Source organism: Phascolarctos cinereus, unplaced genomic scaffold (genome assembly GCF_003287225.1).
Source record: "Phascolarctos cinereus isolate Bilbo 61053 unplaced genomic scaffold, phaCin_HiC Scaffold_726;HRSCAF=1367, whole genome shotgun sequence".
Lineage (NCBI taxonomy): Eukaryota > Metazoa > Chordata > Mammalia > Diprotodontia > Phascolarctidae > Phascolarctos > Phascolarctos cinereus.
Window position 1 is genome coordinate 370,356,724 of NW_027556098.1, and position 24,337 is coordinate 370,381,060.

General features: G+C 47.2%; 1 protein-coding gene across 6 annotated transcripts in view; it reads left to right on the forward strand.

Moving 5' to 3' along the window:
* The window catches only part of MECR (mitochondrial trans-2-enoyl-CoA reductase), a 52,816-nt gene that overhangs the window by 26,061 nt on the left and 2,418 nt on the right, over positions 1–24,337 (forward strand). For 3 of the 6 annotated variants that reach the window (XM_078145520.1, XM_020983347.2, XM_020983345.2), the window contains 4 exons: positions 14–116; positions 5,026–5,099; positions 13,534–13,594; positions 13,751–13,823. In XM_078145520.1, the coding sequence (XP_078001646.1) occupies positions 14–116; positions 5,026–5,099; positions 13,534–13,594; positions 13,751–13,823 (311 nt within the window). Of the gene's footprint in view, positions 1–13; positions 117–5,025; positions 5,100–13,533; positions 13,595–13,750; positions 13,824–16,407; positions 23,378–24,337 lie in introns of those variants that run through there. The other 3 variants (XR_013482488.1, XR_013482487.1, XM_020983346.2) reach the window with 3 other exon arrangements.

Genomic DNA, 24,337 nt, shown 5'->3' on the forward strand with positions numbered 1-24,337 from the left:
GTTTGGGGCCTAGGCCGGATCTCCAGAAGCTGACAGACAGACTAAAGGACCTGGGGGCTGAACATGTCTTCACAGAGGAGGCAATGAGAAAGCCAGAGATGAAAGACTTCTTCAAGGTACTTGGGGTGGGGCTGTGTTCTCTAGACCAAATAAACTTGAGGTAGAGAAGCCAAAGGGTCAGCCTGTGGTTTGAAAGATAGCCTGGCATAGTGAAGAGGGCCCTGAATTTGAAGTCTGCAGACCTGGGTTCAAAGTCCCACTCTGCTGCCAACTGTCTGTAGGACCTTGGGCAGGCCAGGGCCAACCTCAGCTCCTTCAAATGTAAAAGGAAAGTATTGAACTAGGTCACCTTTGAAGTTCCTTCTAACTAGAACCATGGTCTTGTGACATAACAGTTCTGGGCCTCAGTTTCTCAATTGGTAAAATGGGGGCAGGGGGAAGGAAAAGGTTGACTAGAGGACCTCTGAAATCCTTTACTACTGCTCTGTGATGCCCTGAAGTCTGTGATTCTTGAAAGCAGCCAGTCCTGAATTTGGAGAGTTCCCCCAGCTCTTCTCATGTGGAAACCTCTCTTCTTTCCTGGAGAAAGCATCTCTCCAGTCATCAGTTAACAGAACATATCAGCACACAGTCATCTTGGGGCAGTATCCCATAGGCTCTGTGACAGACTGAAAAGAAAGTGGAAGACAAAATAAAGGAAATGTTTACAACAGAGAGCCAGCATGCTGTAGGAGCCTTGAGGAGGGGATTCGAGCCTGGCTTGGGGCACAGGCCAGTCACTTCTCCTTCCTAGACCTTGTTTCCCCATCTGTACAATGGAGTGTAGTAGTCCCACAAAATCTCTAAGGCCCCTTCCCCATCTGCTAATGTGCCGTGGTTCTCTGATCCCCAGCCTGACTCTGAGATCTCACCCTAGCACAGCAGTCAGTGTGGATTCATGAAAGCCACAAATCACAAGAACACTCTAGCTCACGGTTCTAGAGCACTTTACAGTCTTCAGAACACTAGCATCCATTATCTTATTCGAGGATTATCTCATTGGGAATGGACTGCCTTCCACAAACTAGCCTTGCTAGGTTCCCAGGACCTAGGCTTATCCCCAGCTGATGAAATCTTTCGGCCACAGCAGTTTATCTAAGGCATAGATGGAGGAGTGGTACATGAGCAGCATCAGAACAGGAAGCAACCTCCTCAGTGAAGTCATGGAAGCATGCTGTCTGCTATTAGTTATGAGCCAGGCCAGGCCACAGATGACCAGCACCCTTGCAAGGGGACTCTTACCATAGCGCACCTTTCTCAGGTCACCCGGCATTATTCCATTGCCTGCTGGGTTCAAGGCATTGTGCCAGGGCACAGTTCTAATCTTTTATTTTAAATCCTTGGATTCTCTCAGGGAGAAAGCCTCTAGACCATGGGTGGTTCTCCTTTTCTGTGTCCTGAGCCCCTTGGGCAGACCAGTGAAGCTTATGTGACCCCATTCTGAGAAGAATCATGTTTTTCAATGCAAATGAAATTAACATGTTTTTCAATGTAAATGAAAAACAAAATGAAATTTGTGAGATTACAAAGGAAACCAATTCCATTGAAATAAAGGCATCAAAATATTTTTTAAAACAATTTTGTGGACCCTTGCTCTAGGCCAACAACTGTGCTAGATGCCAAGATTATAAATACAATGAATGAAACAATCCTTGCACACAAAAAATTGACAGTACATATACACAAGTATACACACACACACACACACACACACACACACACACAGAGTCAATCAACTACAAACATTTATTAGTCATCCAATGAGCATCTATTAAGCACTTTGTGCAAGGCACCATGCTAAGTGCTGGGGATTCGAATAAAGGCAAAAACAGGCCTGTCCTTGAGGAGCTGACAGTCTAATGGGGAGATAACATGTAAACTATATATGTGCAATACATGTTTACATATATATTTATAGAACAAATGGAAGGCACTAGCAACTTGGGAGAACAAGCCTTCCTGCGGAAGGTGGAATTTGAGCCAAGTCTTGAAGGAAGCCAGGGAAGTGAAGAGAGAGAAGGGATTCCAGGTTTGGGGGATGGTAGGCATTACAAAGGCAAAGAATTGGAAGGTGTGTGAGAGACAACAAATAAGCCACTGGCTTAGCTGGATCGTAGAGTACATGGAGGGGGGAGGGAGGTATGAGAAGACTGGAAAGGTGGGAAGAGCCAGGTTGTGAAGGGCTTTAAATGCCAAACAGGAGCATATTTGATCCCGAAGGTAACGGAACCATCGGGACTTAGGAAGTAGGACAGTGACAAGGTCAGACCCTCACTTTAGGAAAGTACTTTGGAAACTGAGGGGAAGATGGATTGGAGTAGGAGGAGACTGAGGGCAGGGAGGCAGATTGGATATTGCAGTAGACCAGGTAAAAGGTCATAAAGTTCTGTACCAGGACTGTGGCTATGTTGGTACAGATGTGACACATGCCAGAGATGATGTTAAGGCCCAACTTTGGATAGAAATTATAAATGAACTCATAGGATCCCAAAGACCACCAAGCAAGATAGTGTAGAGGGAGAAAAGAGAGGGCCTAAGCTAAGGATGGGGAACCTGCAGCCTCGAGGCCACATGGGGCCCTCTAGGTCCCCAAGTGGGGCCCTTTGACTGAACCCAAACTTCACAGAACAAGTCCCCTTAATAAAACTTGTAAACTTTGTAAAATTTGGACTCAGTCAGGAGGCTGTACCCAAGGACCCAGAAGGCCACATGTGGCCTCGAGGCCAAGGTTCCCCACTCCTGGCCTAGGACAAAAGCTTGTGGGACACCCAGGGATAGAGAGGATGACCCGGATGAAAATCTAGCAGAGGGGACTGGGAGGAGGTGCTCTGACAGATAGGAGGAGAACCAGGTCAGTATCCAGGAGAAAACCTGTTCAGCGGTGTCAGAGGCCGTAGAGAGGCCGATAAGGATGAGGATGACCGAGACAGGCCTTCAGATTCATCAGGTAAGAGAGAATTGGTAACTTTGGAGAATAAGTAGGAAGAGAGTAAGTACAAAGTAGTTAAGTTCAGGGTATTTGGGAGGGATCAGGAAAGGCTTCATGTAGGTAGTGATCTGTTAGCTGCACCTTGAAGAAAGAGAGGTTTTCTGTGAGGCAGAGGTGAGGAGGCAAGTGCATTCCAGGGATGGGGCACAGTCAATGGAAAGATTTGGAGATGGGAGAGGGAGTGTCACTGTGAGGGATACAGAGAAGGGCAGCTTGGGTAGTAGAATGCAGGCAGGAGAATAATGTTCAGTGATGCTGGAAGCCAGCTTGTGAAGGGCACAAAGGACTTGGAGTCAAGGAAGGAACCGGGTTTGAGCATTTATTAAATCCCTGTTGTGTGCGAGGCACTGAGCACTCCAAAACAACCGTCCAGCCTTCTGACACTCACTCTATGACCTTCCTGAGCCTCGGCTTCCCTGTCTCTAAAATGGAGATGATACCTGTAGAACCTACTTTCCTGAGTCATTGAGAGGTTCAAATAAGACAATGTATGCAAAGTGCTTCATAAACCTTATAAAGGAGCAGATGCCTTACGCATTTGTTGATGTTAAGTCATTTCAGATGTGTCCGACTCTCTGTGACCCCATTTGAGGCTTTCCTGGCAAAGGTACTGGAGTGGTTTGCCATTTCCTTCTCCCACTGATTTTACAGATGAGGAAACTGAGCCAAATAGGGTGAAGTGACTTGCCCAAGGTCACACAGCTAGTAAGTGTCTGAGGCCAGATTTGACCTCAAACAAATGAGTCTTCCTGACTCCAGGCCTGGTGCTCTGTGCACTTTGGCACCACCTAGCTGCCTTATACATATCGGCTATTACTCACAGGATTTTGGAATCGAAAGGGCAATGAGCTGTCCAGTTTTTGCCTGCACAGGATTCCTCGCTGTTGTGTACCTGACAGTCAGGCCTCCAGTCCCTGCTTGAAGGCTTCCAGGGAGGGAGAACACCCAGCGGAGGGCTCAGGCGGGCGCCAGGCCGGTCACCTGCCACGTCAATCCATTCCACTCGGACAGCTCTGGTCCTTCTGATGTTTTTCCTGTTGTAGAGCCTCCGTTTGCCTCTTGGTAGCCTCTACCCATTGCTCTTGGCTCTCCCTCTCCAGAACCAACAGAACACGGCCGGTTCTCTGTTCCACACACCAGCCTTCACCTGACTCACAGGACACTTCAGCAGCCAGCAGTGCAGCCCACGCCCAAGGGGAGTGTCAGGGCTGTCCAGTGAGGGGGAGCCCAGCCCCCAGTCCACTCTTGGGCTGATATCAAGTCTAAACTTCATGTCTCCTCAGCCTTCTCCGCCCCAGATATTTAAATGATGATTTTGTCCATGTACCATAGGTGCAGGACAGTATTCTTGGACTCTATTTGATAGGAGCCTTAGTCTATGTCCTTTACAGATGTCAAGGGCCTCCCGTAACTAACCCCTGCCTACAGTGAGCTTGTAGTCTGGAGTCAGATGTTCAGAGCTGGAAGAGACTTTCAGATCATCCGGTTCCCTCATTTTACAGCAGAGGAAACTGAGGCATGGAGAAGAGGAGTGACCTGTCCAGAATCACACAGAAAGTCCTCAGCAGAGCCAAGGCAGGAGCCCAGGTTTCCTGCTTCCAGGTCCAGTGTTTATCACTGTGCTCTGCTGCCTCAGGGTCGGGGAGATCAGAAAGTACACACCTGCAGGCAAGAGCCTCATGTGTTACAAGCCACAGAGAAGCACTGGGGACGTGACTTCAGGACCAGAAAGTCCAGGGGAGGTCCAGGCAGAGGAAGGACAGGGCCGAGGGTTAAAGGAGGTGATGGCTGTGGGCCGGTGAACAGCTCTCATTGGCAGAGCATGCGCATTGATCATTGTTCTTTCTTGCCTCTCCTTCCGAAGATGGCTTCTGGGCCAAGTGGTTTCAGCTTCACTGCAGGGATAGAGAGCGGGGAGAACAGGGGGGAGAGAGAACCCTGTTTGGGTCAAGCCCACAACAGCAGGTGACCCACTCTGCCGGTTCCTTGTTTTTCAGAACTTTCCCCGCCCTCGACTTGCGCTCAATTGTGTCGGTGGCAGGAGCTCCACAGAGCTGATGCGGCACCTGGGGTGAGTGAGTGAGTACCTGGCTACCCACAGATCAGAAAGAACCAGCTGGCAGGTGGACAAGCCTTGCCGGCAGCTGGCGTCTCAGCTTAGAGCAACCTGAGTCAGACTGCCCGTAGCATTGTGGGGCTGTGCCAGGCACTGAGAAGATACCATAGGTGGACAAGACATGCCTTTAAGGAGTCCTCGTGAGTACACTAGCAAAGGAAGGAACTGTAGATGCAAGCTTGTAGTGGGAAACCCAGAGCCCAGCTGGACAGTGAGGCTAAGAAGGCAGCCCGCCTCTGCATCTGAGTCATCCGGCCAGCTGAGGCACCCAGAATCCTTTAGTAGAGGCTCAGTATTGGACCCTTGGGTTCAAGTACCAACCCTACCATTAACCTGCCGTGTGACCTGGGGCAAGTCACTTCCCTCAGTGTCTTTCTCTGTCCAGGGGATCTTAACTCTTGTTGTTTGCTGTGTTTTTTGTTAATTCTTTTTGTTAAGGACCATTTGGCAATCTAGCAAAGGCATACACTCCTTCTCAGGATAGTGTTTTTAAATAACCAAAGGAAATGCCAAATTTCATTTAGGAGTTAGTGCAGGGGTGGCCTTGAGGCCGCAGGTTGCCCACCCCTGCATTAGTAAAAGTCCAGATGTATTTTTTTCCCATCCGAATTCATAGACCCTCTGAAATCGATCCAGAGATCCCCAGGGGCCTCAGGTTAAGAATCCTTGGACAGATGGCCTTGAAGGCCCCTTCCATATGTAATTCTCTTTCCTCTTCCTGGTGAGCCTCAGAATTCAGCCACTGATCTTAGCTAGAAAATATCGGAACGATCCAAGGGGAAGAGCCAAGGTCAATGAAGGCAGGGTATCCTTCTGCCTCTACCACTAACCAGTGGTGTGACTTAGATCAGTGTATCAAGCTATCTCTTAAGCATTTGGCACATGCCAGGCACTGCTAAGCACTCAAGATACAAAGACAAAAACAAAACAGTCCCTGCCTCTAGCAGCTAACGCTACTTTTAGGGAAACAGCAGGTACATACATAAGTAAATATGAAATATATACAAAGTAGACTCAAAGTAATTTTAGTTGGAGGGAATGAAAGGGTAGGGACTGAGGGAAGTCCTCGGACAGCAGGTGTGCTTGAGTTGAGCCTTGAAGGACACTAAAAATTCTAAAAGACCAAGGTAAGAAAGGAATGTGTTCCAGGCCTGGGGACAGCCTTACAGAGACACAGATATGGGTTGTCTGGCTGGACAGAGAGTGCCCAAAGCAAGGAGTATTGGGTATGAAGCCTGGGAAGGTAGGATGGAGCCAAACTAGGAGGACTTTAAATGCTAAATAGAAGAATTTGCATTTTGTCTTAGAGGCAGTAGGGAGCCACAGAAAGCTTTTTGAACCAGGGAGTGGCATGACCAGATCTGGGTTTTAGGAATATCACGTTGGTAGCCGTGTGGAAGATGGATTGGAAGGATGATGGGCCTGAGACCAGCTGAGAGGCCTGTAAAGTACCCCAGACCAGAAGTAGCAAAGGCATGAGTGTAAAGAAGAATGCAGGTGGGAGAGACTTGGAAGTAGAATCCACAAGATTTAGCAGCTGGTTGGATACAGGGGATGAGAGCAGAGTCAGAGATTACCCCAAGGTTACAAACCTAAGTGACTGCAAGGATGATAAGAACAGAGGAGGCACAGAAAGAGCAAACTTTAGCGGGAGAGAGGGAGGAAAGAGAGTAAGTTCTGTCTGGGACCTGCTGAGTGGGAGAGACCTAATTTAGATGGGTATTTATCCTCTCTGGATTTTGGGGGGTTTTTTCATCAATAAGACAAAGTAGACATAACCTACTTACCATTCCCACCTCCCCAAATGTTGACTGACACAAAGTTTGTGAAAGAGTATTGAAAAATATAAAGCATCAAACAAATGTGAGGCAGTATTGGTACTAAATTTGGGAAGGATAATCCTTTAAGAGGTTTAAAATTCTTCCACATTTCATGGGAACTGAATGACGCATGGAGATGTTGCAAATGTTGCAAAATTTACTTCCCATGAAAGCCAATGACATGGGATTAACTCAAATAACGAACTAATGGGATTGTAATAGTTGATAAGTAATTATAAGTTGTTTTAATTTCCTACACACCCTCTGCTTCTCTCTCTCCTCCATAAGGCATTCCAGGGTATCTGGAACCTGAAAGTCAAAAATAGCTTTCAGTCGTCTCACCCCCGTGCCCTCCTTGATGTGAGTTGAACCTAGTTCCTCTTGGGACGGTGAGCCAGATTGCCAAAGTCTTAGTGTGGGCCGAGAGCATCTTTTGTTAGCTCCCCCGCTTCGGAGAGTGGGATAGGGGAGCACCCCACCCCACAGTGCTGATCTAGGCAGGCAGTATCAAACCAACAAGAAGCTTTGGTCCCTCTCTTGAAGGGCTCAAAACGTAATTGAAGAAAAGAGCAGGATACACTAACAAGACTAATGCTTCTGAAGCTGTGGGTGAGAGCAGATGAAAACAGCTGTATTCCCCTTGATGCCCTGAGTGTTCAAAAAGAGGTGCATATGGATCACAGTTTGACTAATTGAAACATTTTCCACGGGAGCTAGGTATCAAAAGGGAAGCCAGGTTCTTTTGAACGATGAATAATTCCTTCACACTCCTCGTTACCGATCTGTAAGCTTGGTTATTGTTCCTCTGATGCCCCATCAGCGTACCTGTGAAGGTGACCCATCCAGCTGGAGGGCTCTGAGTATCAGCTCAGGGGTGGACCGTCAAGAGGTCTCTCATGCAAGGACCAGACCAGCCGAACCAAGAGCGGAGGCACGGCTCTGGAAGGGACCCCAAAGGCCTTCTCATCCAACTCGTTCTCCATCAGACCCAACCAGTGCTCAGCCAGCCTTCACTTGAGGACCTGGAGGAAAGGAGAAAGCGCCCCCACCTCCTAGGGAGCCCATCCCATTTGTAGATCGCTCTCATTGATGGGAACTTTTACCTTCTGTCCAGCCTGAATCGGCATCTCTGCAGCTTCTACTCTTCCCTCCGAATTCTGCCTTTTGTGGCCAAACCAAACAGTTCTGCTCCCTTCTCCACGCGCTTTAAAGATTGAAAAGCAGGAAGCACATTCTCCTCTAAGTCTTCTCCATATTCAGTGTCCTGGGCTGCTTCTGCGGAATGTCATGTGCCATGAAATTGAGGCCCTTCGCATTGCTGAAGACCAGTCTCCAGATGCTGTCTCACTTATCCATGACGTTTCTGAAATGTGGTGCCCAGGACTCCCAGTGGAATTCCTATCTCCCTAGTCCCGGATGCTCTGTCTCTTACTGCAGCGTGAGGTCTCATTAGCCCCCTTGGCTACCATGTCGCACTGTTGACTGACACTGAGATTGGAGGCGTCTAAAACTCCCAGATCTCTTTCAGACAAACTCTTATCTACGTACAGCTGGGCCATCTTGTCTAGCTGACCTTTTGAACTCCAGTGTAAAATTTTAACTTTCCTCTCTGTTAAATTGTATCTTATTCAGTTCAGCCCAGTGTTCCAACTTCTTGGATTTTTTTTGAATCCTGGCTCCAAAAGTTTCCAGATCCCCTTGATGCCTCTAGGATAAAATGCAAACTTGTCTGTGACTAGTATGTTAGCTGTCCTTTTTAGCTTTGTATAGTGTGCACATTAGAAAGATGAGCCATCTTTACCTTTATCCAAGCCATAAATAAAAACATTAAACAACATAGGGCCAACTCAGTCCTCGTCCTTCTTGTCCTCTCTGCAGCCTTTGACGTAGTTGGTCACCCTCTTCCCCCGGATACTCTCCTCTCTAGGTTTTCTTGACCCTGGCTTCTCCCAGTTCTCCTTCCCAAATTACTCATCCATTTCCTCTTTCTGGACAGTTGGTCTGTAGTATACTCTGATGACAAAACCACATCTGTTTCTACCTGTGTGATCTTCACCTAAATGCTCTCTCTCTACCATGCTACTTCCCCTCTCTCTGTTCCTGGATTTCCTCACATGAGGACATCTTCTCAGTTTATAATGCTGCCTTTTTTTTTTTAAGGTAGGGCATCCCAGAGAGCATGATGCTTCCCCAGATGAGAAGCATTTTATTCACTTTGAGTTCATCTGCCAGAGCCAGGTTAAATCAGTTCATTAACTCATAGAAGCAGAGACTCATAGTGGGAAGGGATTGGCAAGCTCTAAGGCCATGCACTCCCACCCCACCCTACCCCACCCCACCTCAAAGCAGAAGTCCTGCTGCTGCAGCCCCAACAAGTCAGCTCAGTTCAGCAGGCACCATTAAATGCCCAGCAGCTGGGAGGGACACGTAGAGGCAACACCCAGTTTTGGAGTGGGGAAGTGGGGGGGGGGCAGACAGATAAATGTATATTAGTTGATTTTTTTTTTTTTGCTTTTAGGCAATTGGGGTTAAGTGACTTGCCTGGGGTCACACAGCTAGTAAGTGTCAAGTGTTTGGTCTGAGGCCGGATTTGAACTCAGGTCCTCCTGACTTCAGGGCTGGTGCTCTATCCACTGCGCCACCTAGCTGCCCCTGAATTTTTTTTAAAAGAAAAAACCCAAAGTGTACGATGCTGCCCCATTCCCCTTAGACCAGGTATAAGCTTCCAGAGCCATTTTCCATTCCTGAGTCCCATCCCACCAAATCTCAGCAAAATCTTTGAGGTCCAGTTTTCCTCTTTGTGGTAAGATCTCCCGTCCATCTTGCTTGTCACACATGCTGTGTGCATTTAGAGAGAGATGGCTGATCTGTCAGCCCTCGGGTTTAGTGACAGCTCCTTTCTTCAGCGTGAGTGGCTGGGCCTCTCTGCCCAGCCCTTTTCTTCTTCTGACATTGCAGCAATTCTTGATGGTAGCTAGCTTGGTGGGGATAAGTTGGCAGTCTTCTCCCGCCTCCTTTTCAGTTGAAAGGCCTTTTGATTGTATTTATACTAGTCTAGGCAAGTATATTTTTTAATTAGGCTTTTAAAAATATATATTCTTATAGCATAATCCTTTCTGGATCTCTCTCTCTCTCTCTGTATCTCACTTTCACTTTCATACACACACACAAACACGCACATGCACACAAGTTAAACACCCTTACACCTACTCCTGGAATTGAACCCTCCATAGTAACAAAGAAAACATTCAAGCAGAAATAGCCAAGACAGTGGCCATGTCTGATAACATATGCAAAATTTTGCATAAAGCAGGGATCTTAGCTAGGATCATTGAGCCAGAGCTGGAAAGGATCTCAGAAGAATTTAAATTCAGCCACTCATTTTGCAGATGAGGAAACTGAGACCTTAGAAGCCCAGTGCCTTACGGGATCATGGGATGATAACTTAAGAGCTGAAGGACCTCAGCAGCCATCTAGTACAGAGGTGTCTAACTCACTGCTTGGGGGTTTTCTAAGTCAGTAAGCACTAGCAAAGATCCATTTATATTTGAGTTTGATACCAGTGACTAGTCCGACACCATCGCCTCATTTGACAAATGAGGAAGCCAAGCCCCACACAGGGTAAATGATTTATCCAGGGTCACACAGGTAGCAGATATCAGGGGCACAGAAGAACTCCAGAGCAAGGGCTCTTCACACTAGAGAAGGACCATTACCTCCCCTTTGGAACCAAGACTGGTTATTACCAAATACGTTTTTACCAGCCTTTATGAAGCATTCCGTCCCACACTGAAAGCCTGTCAGTCAGATATTTGGAAGTTAATAGAGTCTTTGTACTAGTCTTGGGTTTTGCTAAAGGCAGACCCGCACTGTGCAAACTATAGACCAGAAAGAGGGATCTGCCACCATGCTGCCTTCAAGCTTGGAGAACACTTTGTATACATCCCCTCATTTAATTTTTACGACCAGGTAATGAAATACTATAGGTATTATTGTCCCCATTTTACAAATGAAGAAACAGAGGCTCAGAGGAAATAAGCTGGTAAGCATCTGAGGCAGGATCTGAACTCAGGACTCCCTAGCTCCAAAGTCTGTGCCATATTCATTTCACTACACTGACTCCTTCACAAGCACAATGCCTAACAGAGGAAGGGCAGCTGGATGGTGCAGCAGATAGAGTGCCAGTCTTGGAGTCAGGAAGACTCATCTTCTTGAGTTCAAATCCAGCCATGTGACCCTAGACAAGTCATGTCACCCTGTTTGCCTCAGTTTCCTCATCTGTAAAATGAGCTGGAGAAGGAAATGTCAAACCATTCCAGTATCTTGGCCAAGGAAACCCCAAATGGGGTCACGGAGAGTCGGACATGACGGAACAATAACAAGCAACAGAGTACCTAATAAGTGCTAGTTGACTGACTGACTCAAGCCAGGTGTCTCTGGACCAGCCCCTTCTGGTTGCCCTGCCCTGCCTGCTTTCCTCCCGCCCCAGTGACCTCAGTAACATGCCTGACAGGCATCCTGCCGTGGGTTGAATGTTTCCTGTAATAGGCGTGCACGTACAGCCTTGCAAGACCTGTCCACCTGTAGCTACAGAGCCAGGGTTCTTGTTAAAAAATAGACACTTTATTTTGAGTTCTATTCGCAAGTGCACGTAGGTTTGTATTCAGATATATTATCAGGAGCACAAGAAAAATAGTCATGCACGACGAAGCCACCACACCTAGTCTATCAGTGATTATACGAAGTGTGGCTGAAATACACCATCCTCCCGCTGTTCACCTGCTGTGGATGCTGTTCAGGTTCTCTTGGTCCCTTTTGCCTTTACTGTGTACATAATGGGGATTTACTGTTGTTGGCTTTAACCACAAAGCTGTGAGCGCCTGTCCTTTTAGCTCATCCTCCTGTTCTGCTTTGTACAAGGCTTCCTATAATTTGGATTATTTGTCATTTCTTATGGCACAATGATATGCCATTACATTACCCTGCCATAATGATTTGTTCAGCCATTCCGGTCCATGGACACCTAGCTTATTTCCAGCTTTTTGCTATTAGTGCTACACACAGTTCTCTTGGACGAGGTCTCATTTTTTTCTATCCATATTTGCCTTGAGCTGTTATCCCAGTGGTGGTACTACTGAGGCAAAAGGTCTGCACGTTTTTGTCACTGATCATGTAATTCCATATCGCTTTCCAGAAGTGTTGGGCTAGTTCAGGATTCTACCAAATAGTGTGCCTGTTTTACCACAGCTGAACCTGCTAGTTTATTATCTTTTATTGTCCATGCCAATTTGATAGGTAATGGGCAGAGTCTCAGAATTGTTAGCCCATAATTTTCTCTAGAGGCAGAGTGGCTTAGTGGATGATCTGCTTCACAGAGAATCAGGAAGGGTTGAGTTCAGTCCATCTCTGAACTGAACTAGCTGTATGACCCTGGGCGAGTCACGTCACCTCCACCTGCCTCAGGCAACTCCCTAGGACTTGGCTGGAGTTCCCAGCGCTGCTAAGGTACTGGGAATTTCTTCAGATTTCAAGCTTTTTAGGAATGTATGAAAGATGTGATAATCTCTTGCCCTTTTTTTTCAATCTTATGGTTTTGAAGAGGTCTTGGAGAGAGAATTGTTAGAGCTGAGATGTGGCTAGAGCTGGGTCTTAGACCATCCTCATTCAGCACCCTCATTTTACAGATGCCCAAGAGATGGGAAGGATCCTGCTTCGAGTCACACAGAATCCTAGTAGTAGCAGACTAGCCCAAACTTGTATTTGCTGTCCTTATGCTCTTCCCACACCATCCTTCTCCCTTCTGTGATCTGTCGCTCATCTTGGCTTTGCTGACCAGTAAGCCAGCATGGATAAGTGAGGCCTGGAGATCAGGCCATGCCAGGATCTGTGGGAGGAGCTGGGACTGTGTAACCCAGAGAAGAAAAGACGTAGAAAGAGCATGTTAGCTTGCTATCCTGACGTATTTGAAGGGCTGTAATATGGAAGAAGGATGAGCCTCCAAAGAAGGCTGGGACAAAGCATGGCTGTGGAAAGGAGACAGATTGAGGGAAATGGAAGGGAAAGTTTGCTGACAGTTTTAGCTGCCTTTGGAGGCAGAATAGGCTGCTTCAGGAGGTCAAGAGCTCCCTGTTCTCAAAGACTATCCAGGTGGAGGCCAGATGATGACTCATTGGGATGCTGTAGAGGAAATCTTTAGGTAAGGGTTTAGGACTGTGTCCTAAGATGCCTTCCTCAGGGATCATCCGATTCCATCAGTTTCTTATTCTAAGAACCGGGGAGCAGGAGTCTAGGGGAAGTTGAGGGATGGAGCTTAGTATCACCCCTGATTGGGGGTGGGGGGGTGCGGTATTTGGCTGCTCTAGTGCGTGTGACAATCCACCGATAAACAAATATTAATTATGGGACAGTGTATAACAACAGTACCTTCAGTGTAGTAGGCACTTAATAACTTACTTGAACTCAGCAAACATGAAGTGCCTACTGTGTACAAGGATCATTGTGCTGGTCACTGGGTAAAGACAAAAATAATGCTCCTCTCCCACAGCCCCTTATCTCTGGTATTTCTTCAGGTACAGTGGCACCATGGTGACCTACGGAGGGATGGCCAAGCAGCCAGTCACAGCCTCAGTGGTGAGTGGGCACAGGGTTTCCTTGCCATCTGGAGGTGGAAAAGAAGTCAGGGAAGACTCGGGCTCCCACCCTCAGACCAGGCCCCTGTATTTCCACCTTTCGCTCTAACATTCTGCTCTTCTCTGAGCCCTCAGTCTCTCTCCCCTGTGTCCACAGAGCTCATTCATTTTTAAGGACATCAAGCTCCGGGGCTTCTGGGTATCTCAGTGGAAAAAAGACAAAGGTACAGGTGAGTGAGGAATGACGTGAGCTCAGGCCAAGGGAATAATGGGATGGCTGCCGGTGGGGGGGGGGGGTTGCCTGAGGAAACCCAAAGAGCCTGCTGGGCCCTGAAGGAACATGGCTTTTTTCACTTTCATTCAGTCCACATTAAGCCCCTACTGTGTGCCAGCCAGCAAGGAGGCCTGGCATAGAGAAGAGACATTTGGGTTCCAGTGCCACTTCTGACATCCTGGTTGTATAACCCTGAGTGCAACTCTCAGCCTCTCCTTGTCCTAGGCAGCTCTTTAAAACAATGGGATTGCAGAGAGGGTGGCTTACCCACATTAGTAGAGGACCTTTCCTCACCTGGAAAGTTCCCTATAATCAGGGAATCAGAAGGCCGCTCCTTGTCCCTATTTTCTCTGTGCCAGCCACTGTACCAGGTGCTGGAGATGCTAGGACAAAACTTCCATTCTTCTGGGGCAGAATGAACCCAGACGGAAAGCACCCTAGACCAGAATCTGAGATTGTTAGGTCCCCAGGAAGTGAGCTTGAATTTACACCCAAGCATTAGATCTGAGGGAAAAGCATTCCCCAGCTGGCCTTTGCTTACCCTCCTCCTGTCTCTTCCTGACACCCAAGGCCAGCCCCAAGAACCCGAGTGCAAGGGAAAGATGTACAGAGGATTGGGGGCTGTGGAAAGGGATGCCAGGGGGCTTAGTTCCTGCGGTGGCAGGAGGGGTTGGGCGCTCCAGGAAAGCTGCTTATGCATCCTTAGCCTTCATCTAGTACCAGGCCCACAGCACTTCCTTCCTCCCCTCCCTCCTGCCCCAATCGCTCTGAGATGCTTTGCTGTGAGCCGACCCAGCCAGCGCTCCTGACGTCCTGCATGGCGCTGATGATAGCTCCATTCACTGTGCCCATCCTGGGGACAAGAGCTTGGGGTGCCTTCTCTCAGCCACTCTTGCCGGTCACTCTGGAAGGTATGGAGTACAAAGGACTTCACAGACAGTTCTCTCCATTTTCCAGATGAGGAAACAGAGGCTCATAGAGGGCGAAGACTTGCCCAAGGTAGTGGAGCCTCGACGTGAACCCAGGTCTATTACCACCGTCTGGTAGTGCATGCTGCCTTTGTGGGGGAGGGGGTGCCCAGGGCTTCCACAGTGGTTAGAGCACTGGGCCTGGAGTCAAGAAGACCTGAGTTCAAATGCGACCTTGGGCACTTCTGGCTGAATGATCCTGGGCAAGTCACTTCAACTCTGTTTGCCTCAGTTTCCTCAACTGTAAAATGGAGACAATAGCACCTACCTCCCAGGGTTGCTGTGAGGATCAAATAAGGTGATATTTGTGACAGCACTTAGCCCCGTGCCTGGCACATAGTAGGCACTGTATAAATGCTTATTTTCTTCCCTTTTTCTTCTCTCTTCGCCCGCCCCCCCCCCCACATGTGCTAATTAATCTCTACCTCACATTTGGCTGCCTTCCCATCCACATCAAGGTCAAAGTTGTTTTGCCAAAGTCCTGTTGCAACCACTGCCTTTGGGACCTCCCCCAAGAGCCCTGCTGGGCTCCAGCTGGTCCTTTCTCTGTGATTTATTTGTCTCTTCCCCTTTGAGATCCCTCAGGAGATGGGGGGGGGGGGGAGAATCGGGCTTTACAGAGAAGAGATATCTCTCCTGAAACTGCAGGAGAGGAGGAGCAGGCAAAGATGCTGCAATGTCCACAAGTGCAGGCCAGCTCTACAGCCCGGGAGGGCCTAGATAGGCGAGGGGAGACCGTCAGCTGCAACGAAGGCTGGGCAGCTGCCACCCCCTTTGCCAGTTCTGCTTCTTTCTTTGCGGGAAAGGCCCCATGGACATGGCAAGATTTAGGAGGTGACAGATGTCTCAAAACCAACTGAGCTAATATTTTTTAAAAGTTACTGTGAACTTAAGCATAATAGCCATGGATATTTCCATATATAGAGAACAGGAAAACAGAATTCTAACCATGAATATTACCTACAGCTTGTCATTTTCAGTAGACAGAGCTGGACCCCGTAAGTCCTAGTACAGTTTCAACCCTTAACAGCCTGTCACATCTGACACAGTGCTGCCCCCACTGTCCTGCTTGTCTCTCTTCCTTCCCCTTTCTTCTGGCTAGTTTTGACATGTTTCAGTAATGGTCTTTGCTTTCTTTTTTTTTCTTTTTTTTAAATTTTTCTTCTACCATTTTCTCCCCACCAAAAAAAAAAAGTCCTCCCTTAAAACAAATATAGTCAAACAAAATAAATTTACACATTGGTTATATCTTAAGGTAGAAAACCAATTTTTTTTTAAACAGGAGAGAGGTAGGCAAATTAAAGGAATTCCCAAATTCCTTGAAGGTCGTTTGAAGACAGTACTGATTTTACACTAGATACCCCAGAGTTGACACAGAAAACAATGAAGACGTGCGTGGAGGGAGCACTGGATTTAGAGCAGGGGGCCTGGGTTCCAATCCTGCTTCAGTTATTCTATATTTGTGTGATCTTGAGCCAGTCTCTTCCCTTCTTCTAGCCTCAGTTTCCCCATATAATTAGCTCTCCATTGTAGAGCCCTGTGACCCTTCCCACATCCTCTCTCCTCTCACAGACCAGTTCAAGGAGATGATCCTCACCCTGTGTGACTTCATCCACCGAGGGCAGCTCACGGCTCCAGCCTGCTCTCAGGTCCCACTGCAGGATTACCGGGTAGCCCTGGAAGCCTCCATGAAGCCCTTCATTTCCTCAAAGCAGATTCTCACCATGTAACAAGCCAGATGAATGAGTAACCGGCATCATGAACCAGTGGAAGAGGGGTGCGGCAGGCCCCTCATCTCCTGTATCAGCTCTTGGCCAGGTGTTGTCTCTGCCACAGCCTCTCTCTGCAGCATCGCTGCTCCCCAAGGTGGGCCTGATTCTGAGATCAGGAAACAGAGGCCATTCAGCCACAGCCTGGGCACCAGTCCTGGGCTTCACTAATAAAGTGTGATTGCCAGTTTCTTAAACAGAAAGCAGTCTTTCCCCACTGGGTATCAGGATGCTGGCCATTTGGAGGCATCCACATGGTCTCACTTTGCTTTTCTCCACTTACTGCCCAGCGTGGAGAATCTTAAAAGTACCAGAAGTTTGGCGTGCAGAGGAGGACAATTCGTGATCCAGCTCTGAGCTTTGTAGTTTGGGAGCAAGGTAGGCTTATGACCTAGGGGGACATAGATGCTATGCTGAGGGCTAGGACATAATCGTGGAAGCCAGAGGTGGTCAGTCCTCAGTATATGTCCTCTAGAGCCTAGATGCTGCTCCACCCTCTGGAAGAGGATAGGTAGAATTAGGAATTAGAGTTCCCTGTCTCAGTCTTGACAGGGAGAACAGAGTGTCTCTGGGTCTACCCCACCTCCTCCCATCTTCCTTGGCTTTATAACATCATGACCTATGTGGCCTCACTCCTCAGACTCAGGGCTGCCTGGTTAGAATCCCTTCAACGCATCTGACCGGGTAGCAGAGCTGATGGGCTCTCTGTAAACCCCTTCCCAGACATGTTTCAGAGGGTGTAGCTCTCACCTCCAGCACTTATTCCCCCGAAGCCTAGCCTCTAGCCCCCCAAGTGTTAGGGGGAAGGAATGTGATTGCAGGCCAAGTGGAAGGGGAGTCAGTCAGAAGTGGGAGGCCACTCCCTCTACTCTCCCTCAGCTGTGCCTAACCTGTCCAGGGCCTAAGTTCAGCCAGAAGTACCTTCACTTGGAGGAGGGGTGGTATGTGAAATCAACCCTGAAGGGTTCAGGCTGTTATCAAGACTGACCAGAAGAGAATCCGCCCCTGCTATAGCACAGGTGGGGCAGCTTCCCACCTTTCTCTGTGTGATGAGCTCCAGGGGCATCTCTGCCAGGGTGCGGTCAAAGCACGGGGGTGTATGGAGTGTCCACAAAGGCTTAGCTATTAAGGCTAAAAACTGCACTAAGACTTTGGGGAACACCTTCCCTAGAGCTCTGGAGGCCCCGTCTTGCCTGAAAAGTGACCGTTTTAGAACTGACAGGGAAGGTCCCTCTCCTCCCCCACAGTGCTTGCATCTGCCCAACCACAAACACTGAAGGAATGTCTGCTGTGTGCAGAACCCTGTGGCAAGTGCCCAGAGGGAGTTCACTGAGAAATGAGTTAGAGCTGCCCTCAAGGAGCGTAGGGAGGCAAAGTACCCACAGAAACAGCAAGGCTACAAAGTGGATGACATCATCAGAGGTAAAAAAAAAAGTGCTGTGAGTTTTTAGGAAGGAGGTAAGAGAAAGGTTCTTGGCAGGGGAGGAGGGTGGGTAAGGGGTTTGAACAAGAATGCTGGGCCAGGGGCAGTTAGGTGGCACAGTGGATAGAGCACTGGCCCTGGAGTCAGGAGGACCTGAGTTCAGATCCAGCCTCAGACACATAACAATAGCTCTGTGACTTTGGGCAAGTCACTTAACCCCAACTGCCTTACCAGAGGGGGGTAAAAAAAAAAAGAATGCTGAGCCAAATCGTATAAAAGAGGGATTTAACAGGAATGGATGTGAAGTCTAATGCTTGTGTTCCAAAACCCATATTCATGTGTACAAGATGGGAGAGGTCAGTAATTTGTCTGAAAAAGATCTGGGGGTTCTTGGTGGGCTCTGGCCTTGGTACATGGCCAGAAAAGCTGGCCATGTTAAGAGGCATAGTATCCAGGACTAGGGAGATGTTAGACTTGCTGTCCTCTGCCCTGGGGAGAACATAGGGAGAGTATGGGCCAAAGGGTGGCCAGGATGATGAAACAACTCAGAATCATGGCGTCTGAAGACAAATTGGAGCAGGGTGTTTGCTAGAGAAGGGAAGATTCTTGCTTTAGGCTTGATGTCAGAGGAAGCATCCTAGTGGCTAGACCTATGAAGCAGTGCAAAGGGCTGCTTTGTGGGGAAGGGCCTCTTCTTCCTTGTGAAGGTCTTCACACAATGCCTGCATGATTACTCGGTTGTGTTGATGAAGGTTCTGTTCCCGGGATTCCTGTTTGGGTATAGATTGGACTCTAAGGATGGTGTCCAAAGTCTCTGCTGACTCTTGAAATTCTGCATTCATGGGCTTTTAGTTGGAGTGTCAGGAGACATGTGGCTCAAAAAGTATGTTGGGGCCAGACCATAAAGGGCATTCAGTGCTATGCTAGGAATTTGTATCTTTGCCTCCAAGGAACTGAATTGACAAATAACCTGATCAGAGTTTTGCTTTAGGAAAATTAATCTAGCTGTAGATATTGGATAGATAGGAAGAGAGAGAGAGATTGGAGGTGAGGAGAACAGTTAGAAGTCTATTGCAGCCTCCAGGCAAGAAGTAATAGAGACCTTGACTAGAGTAGGGGCAACCGGAATGAGATGGAAGGGAGGCCACTGTAGAAGTGACAGGTTTTGTAGAGCACTGAATACCGTCAGGTGGCCTGGGAGGGGAATTAAGTTAATAACTAGAAAGTCAAATCAAAGGAGCAGATTTGGGGAGAAAGATGATGAATTTGGTGTTTGAAGTGTCAATGAGACATCCAGCTGGAGCTGCCCGTTAGAGTCTTGGAAATGTAAGGCAGGACCACGGGAGAGTGATCAGAGCCGGAATGCTAATTTGAGTCAGCCTCGGGAGCAAATAAGAGAGCCACGGAGGAGTAAAAAGGAAAGAAGGTCAAAGGAACTTTCATAACATCCAAGCATTTCTCCAACCACAGGTCAGCATTCCAGTGCTCCATGAAATTTGAATGAGATTTCTGCGAGAATTCTAGTCATATTTCCCCCCTCTAAAACTTTAAAACCTGGAATGATATATGTATCCAAATGCCCATTCCATATGGCAATGTGCAGAACAAAATCAGCTGAATTTCCTCTCATTTCTCTTCATATTTTCCCTGAGTAGGCTTTAATCCTTTTCCTTTTGTGACGTCAACACCTTTGACAGTCTGGTAAAGCCTATGGATCCCTTCATTAATCATAGAATTACAAAGGAAACCAATTATACCAAAGTACAATTATCAAAATACTAAAAAAAAAAAATCACAGAGCCCAGGTTAAGCAAGCCTGTCCTAAAGCCATTCCCCATCTTCCAGACAAGCATTTATTTAAAGACAGCAACATGTTTCAAGCCTTGAGTTGTTTAATGGCCAAATTAAATTAGTTCAGGAAACAGCCTATGTCTAGGGAACCAAAATGAGAGATCAGAGAGGTGAAAGACATTTGAGAAAGAGGAGAAAGTGACATCACAAGCCAAGGGGAGGGAGAGAGGACGGGATGTTTGATGGAACAGAAATGCTGCTGGAAAGGGGTGAAGACTGAGAAAAGGCCATTGGCTTTGGCAGTCAGTTAGGCCTTGGAGAGAATCACTTGAGGAACCCAGTGAAGACGGAAACCAGCTTGCATGAGGTTGAGGAGTGTGTGGGTGATCAGGACATACAGGCAGCAAGTGAAAAGGTTTTTTAAAGTTGTTGACAGTTCTTGAAGGGGAGGAGAGATTTAAGATGGCAGTTTGAGAGGGTAGTAGGGTCAAACAGAAGTGGGTATGGTTTTGTTTTCAAATGGGAAACACTTGAACATGTGTGTGTGTAGCCCACAGGAGACCGATTGAAGGGGATGATAGATGGAGCTGTCATTCATTTCAGTCATTCAGCCCCCATTTATTAAGCAAAGTCTCTCCCAAGTAATTTTGGACAGAGGAAAGAGAACTGACGGCTACCAGGAAAGGCTTTGTATTAGGTAGCTGAGCCTTAAAGGATGCTAGGAAGCCTAAGAGGCAGAGGTGAGAATGGAGTGGGGTCCAGCTATGATGTTTAGCCGGGGCAAAAGTGGAGAGGTGGGAGGTGAAATGTATGTGGGAAGAGGATGGGGGCCAGTTTGACTGGAGCCTAAAGTGCATAAGGAGGAAGATTACGAAATCTGTAAAAACAGACTGCAGCCAGACTGTGAAGGGCTTTTCATGCCAGGCTAAGGCACTAGGGATCCCTTGAAGCTTCTTGAGTGGAGGTGCAAAGTGCTTTGGCACTTCAGGAATGGAAATTTAGAATGCAAACCATGTGTTGCCCAGAACTGAGAATAAACAAAGCTTGAATAGAAGAAAGTGGGGGACGGGAAGAAAGAGGAAGGAAAGAGATGATTTGAGGTAGTGAGCGAGCTGAAGTGTCTGATCCTGGATCCCAGGCTGGGTAGGAAGGCAAATGGAAATGAAATGGATTTGAGAGCCTGGTCAGCTAGGAAGCAGTCAAAGGTCAGGAGGTTAAAATGGGGCGAGACAAGATTAGTAAGCAGTGGGAGAGGTGGGAGGACCGTCTATTGGGTTCTAAGTTATTGTCATAAAAATAGCAAGCATTTATAGAATGCTTTAAGGTTGACAAAGCCCTGTCCTCATTTGATCCTCAAGACAGCCCTGTAGGGTCAGTGCTATTATCTCCATTTTACAGATGAGGAAACTGAGGCTAAGAGGTTAAGTGACTTGCCCTGAGTCACACAGCTAAATAAGTTTCTGTGGCACCATTTGACTCCAAATCCAGCATGATGTACACTGTACCATCTAGGTGAGTTGAAAATCGTAAGTCTAAAGGTGGATGAGACCTTAGCGGTCCCCTAACTTAGGTCGGGCCCTCTAATTATACAAATAAGGAAACTGAAGTCCACCAAGGTTAAGCCAAAAATCATACCGGGAAGTGAGTCCCTCTTTCCTGAGATCCCTCCCAAGCTCCTGGAGACGCCTAGTTTCAAAGCCTTCCCTGAAGGATTAACATCCTTTAAGAGCTGCTGAACAAGTATTCCCCTTCCTGTCAGACCTGTACTTCTGAGTCATTCTTCAAGGAGGATACTTACTATACGGGAACTGTGAGGGTATCCTTTTTTCCCCCTCCATGAAATATCTGTACCAGGAAATGCCCTTCTTTCTCTAGGTCTGATTTCCTGAACGCTTGAACTTGGACCAAGTGCATGTGTGACACTGTTTTTGCCATGAGCTTCTGCAGGAGCAGTGTGCTCCAATGGGTACTTTCCCTCAAGCGAGAAAATCCACCCTCAGGAATACAAGTTTCCAATCCATGCTCAGAAGCAGATCTTGAATATCCCCCAAAGGATGGGGAATCACAAAGTATGGCCATACCAGGTGGGTGGGTATAATAGGGTGCACATGGAGGCCACCGGAATTGAAGAAGCCCAGAAATAGTGAGAACAAGGTGTTTGAAAAGGTCGTTAACAGTGCGTTGAGGTTCTTGAGGGTGCTGGCAAAAGTTGGGAAGGCCAAGAAAGTCCAAGCCAGTGCCAGTCCCAGTGACTAGGCCCTGACAGCAATGAATATGGGAGAAAAATGCATCTAAGTAAGTGGCTTGTTTCCTGAAATAATTAAACTTGCTCTTGGCCCCCAAAGGGTTGCTCCCACTACACTAATTGGGTGGAAGGAACAAGGAGTTCGATTTTGATCCCATATTTGGGGGAAGCACCAGAAACAAAGAGGCAGTATATCTTGGTAGGTAGAACTCTGGACTTGGAATCAGGAAGCCCTGGGCTTCTGTCCTGGTACTGACACCAGCCGTGTGATCACGGGTGACAAGTCACTTAATCTCTCTGCCTCAGTTTCCTTCTTTGTAAAATGAGGTATTTCATAATACTTCACAGAGTTGTGGTGAAAATCAGATGAGATAATGTCTCTAAAGTAGTACATAAATGCCAGTTGTTATAAACCATTAGAGAAGAATGGGCCACCTTGTGAGATACTGAGTTTGCCATTCCTGGAGATGTTCATACAGAAGCAAGATTGTCAAGAATGTTGTAGATGGGGGTCCTGCTTGGCAGTGGATTGGGCAAGATGATTAAAGAAGAGGTTGGGATTAACAGCAACGAATAATGCTCTGTCCCCTCTAACCTCTCCCCTCCTCCAGACCTCAGGGTTAACTGGCAGAGGGGGAAAGGCATGGATCATCCCCAGGCCATCAGGATTGCTGCTAACCAAGGGTGAGCTGGGCCTAGGAGAGAAATTTGCAGGAGTTAGTATCTGAGGCTGCCCCCTGCCTCTTCTTTTCTGAATCTCTTCCTTCCTCCGGGCAAGCTTGTGAGATCCAAAGGAATGAAGGCAGTGTGGAACCATGAAAAGAATGCTCAATCCAGAGTCAGAAGATCTGGGTTCAAATCCCCACCTATTACCTGTGACCTTAAGAGGCCCCTTAACCTCTCTGGGCCTCAGTTTCCTCATCTGTAAACTAAGGAAATTGGACTGTATAGCTTCTCAGGACGCTTCCAGCACCAGGTTTATGATCCTATGAAACTGTGGCTATGGGGTTCCAGGCATCATGGCAAATGGGGGAGAGGGGCAAGGTAGCCGCAGCCTGGGAAGGCCTGCCCCTTCAGATTTGCCCACAGCAAAGCTAAGGGAGGTGGGAGGTGGCAAAGAAGCAGACAGGGGAACCCTCTTCAGCAGGGGGCTGGCTGGGGCGGCTCCATCAGTGTTGCCACTTCACTGACTGTCCTGGCCATGTGCAAACCTGGCTGTTCCAAGGAACCAGCTTTCCCCATGTGCCCAGCAACCATTTACCCCACTGAGATTTACAATACCTTAAGTAAATAAAGCACTATTCCATTTGCAAAGCTTTCTTAATTGAGCTCTTGTTTTTATATCACCTGTCATTCATCACATTAATTATGCACATAAGTTTTCTGTTTCTCATTTGATACAATTTTCGACTTCATGGTGTAGGACTTTTTTTAGCCTCAGGACCCGGTCCTTTTATACACTTAAAAATTGTTCATAATGAAGGGCTTTTGTTTTTGTTGGTTATATCTGTTGATATTTACAATATTAGAAATTATAACTGATAGTTTTAAAATATAAATGTATTTTAAAATACTAAATCCATCACATTAACATATGTAATATACTTTTATGCAAAAAAAATTAAATGACAAGAGTGACATTGTTTTACATATTTTACAAAATCTTTGAAGAGGTCTGGATTCTCATCTGCTTCTGCATTCAATGTTTTTGGGGTTAAAGTCTGTTAAGAAAATGGTCTCACACAGATAGGTATTTAGAAAAGAAAAGAGGGGCAGCTAGGTGGTACAGTGGATAGAGCTTCGGCCTTGAAGTCAGGAGGACCTGAGTTCAAATCCGACCTCAGATACCAGCTGTGTGACCCTGGGCAAGTCACATAACTCATGACTGCCCCAGCAAAAAGTAAAAACAAAAAGAAAAGGGAGGAGTATTTTAATGGATAAATAATATCTTACTCTTCTTATGAAAATAATTTTGACCTCAGGGACACTAGAGATCTGTGGTCCACAATTTAGAACTGATGTGCTGAAGTTTTCAATTAATATTGAATTGTTTATTTTGTTCTTTGCTTTATGTTAACCCCTTGTGTTACTTTAACCTTTGCTTTCAATCAGTGGTCACGGTAAGCTCTCATTTCTGATATGCCTTTGTTTTCCAGACTCCCTTCCATAGGTTTTAGATTTTTTTTTTTTTTGGTGAGGCAATTGGGTTTAAGTGACTTGCCCAGAGTCACACAGCTAGTAACTTATGTGTTTGAATTCAGGTCCTCCTGATTC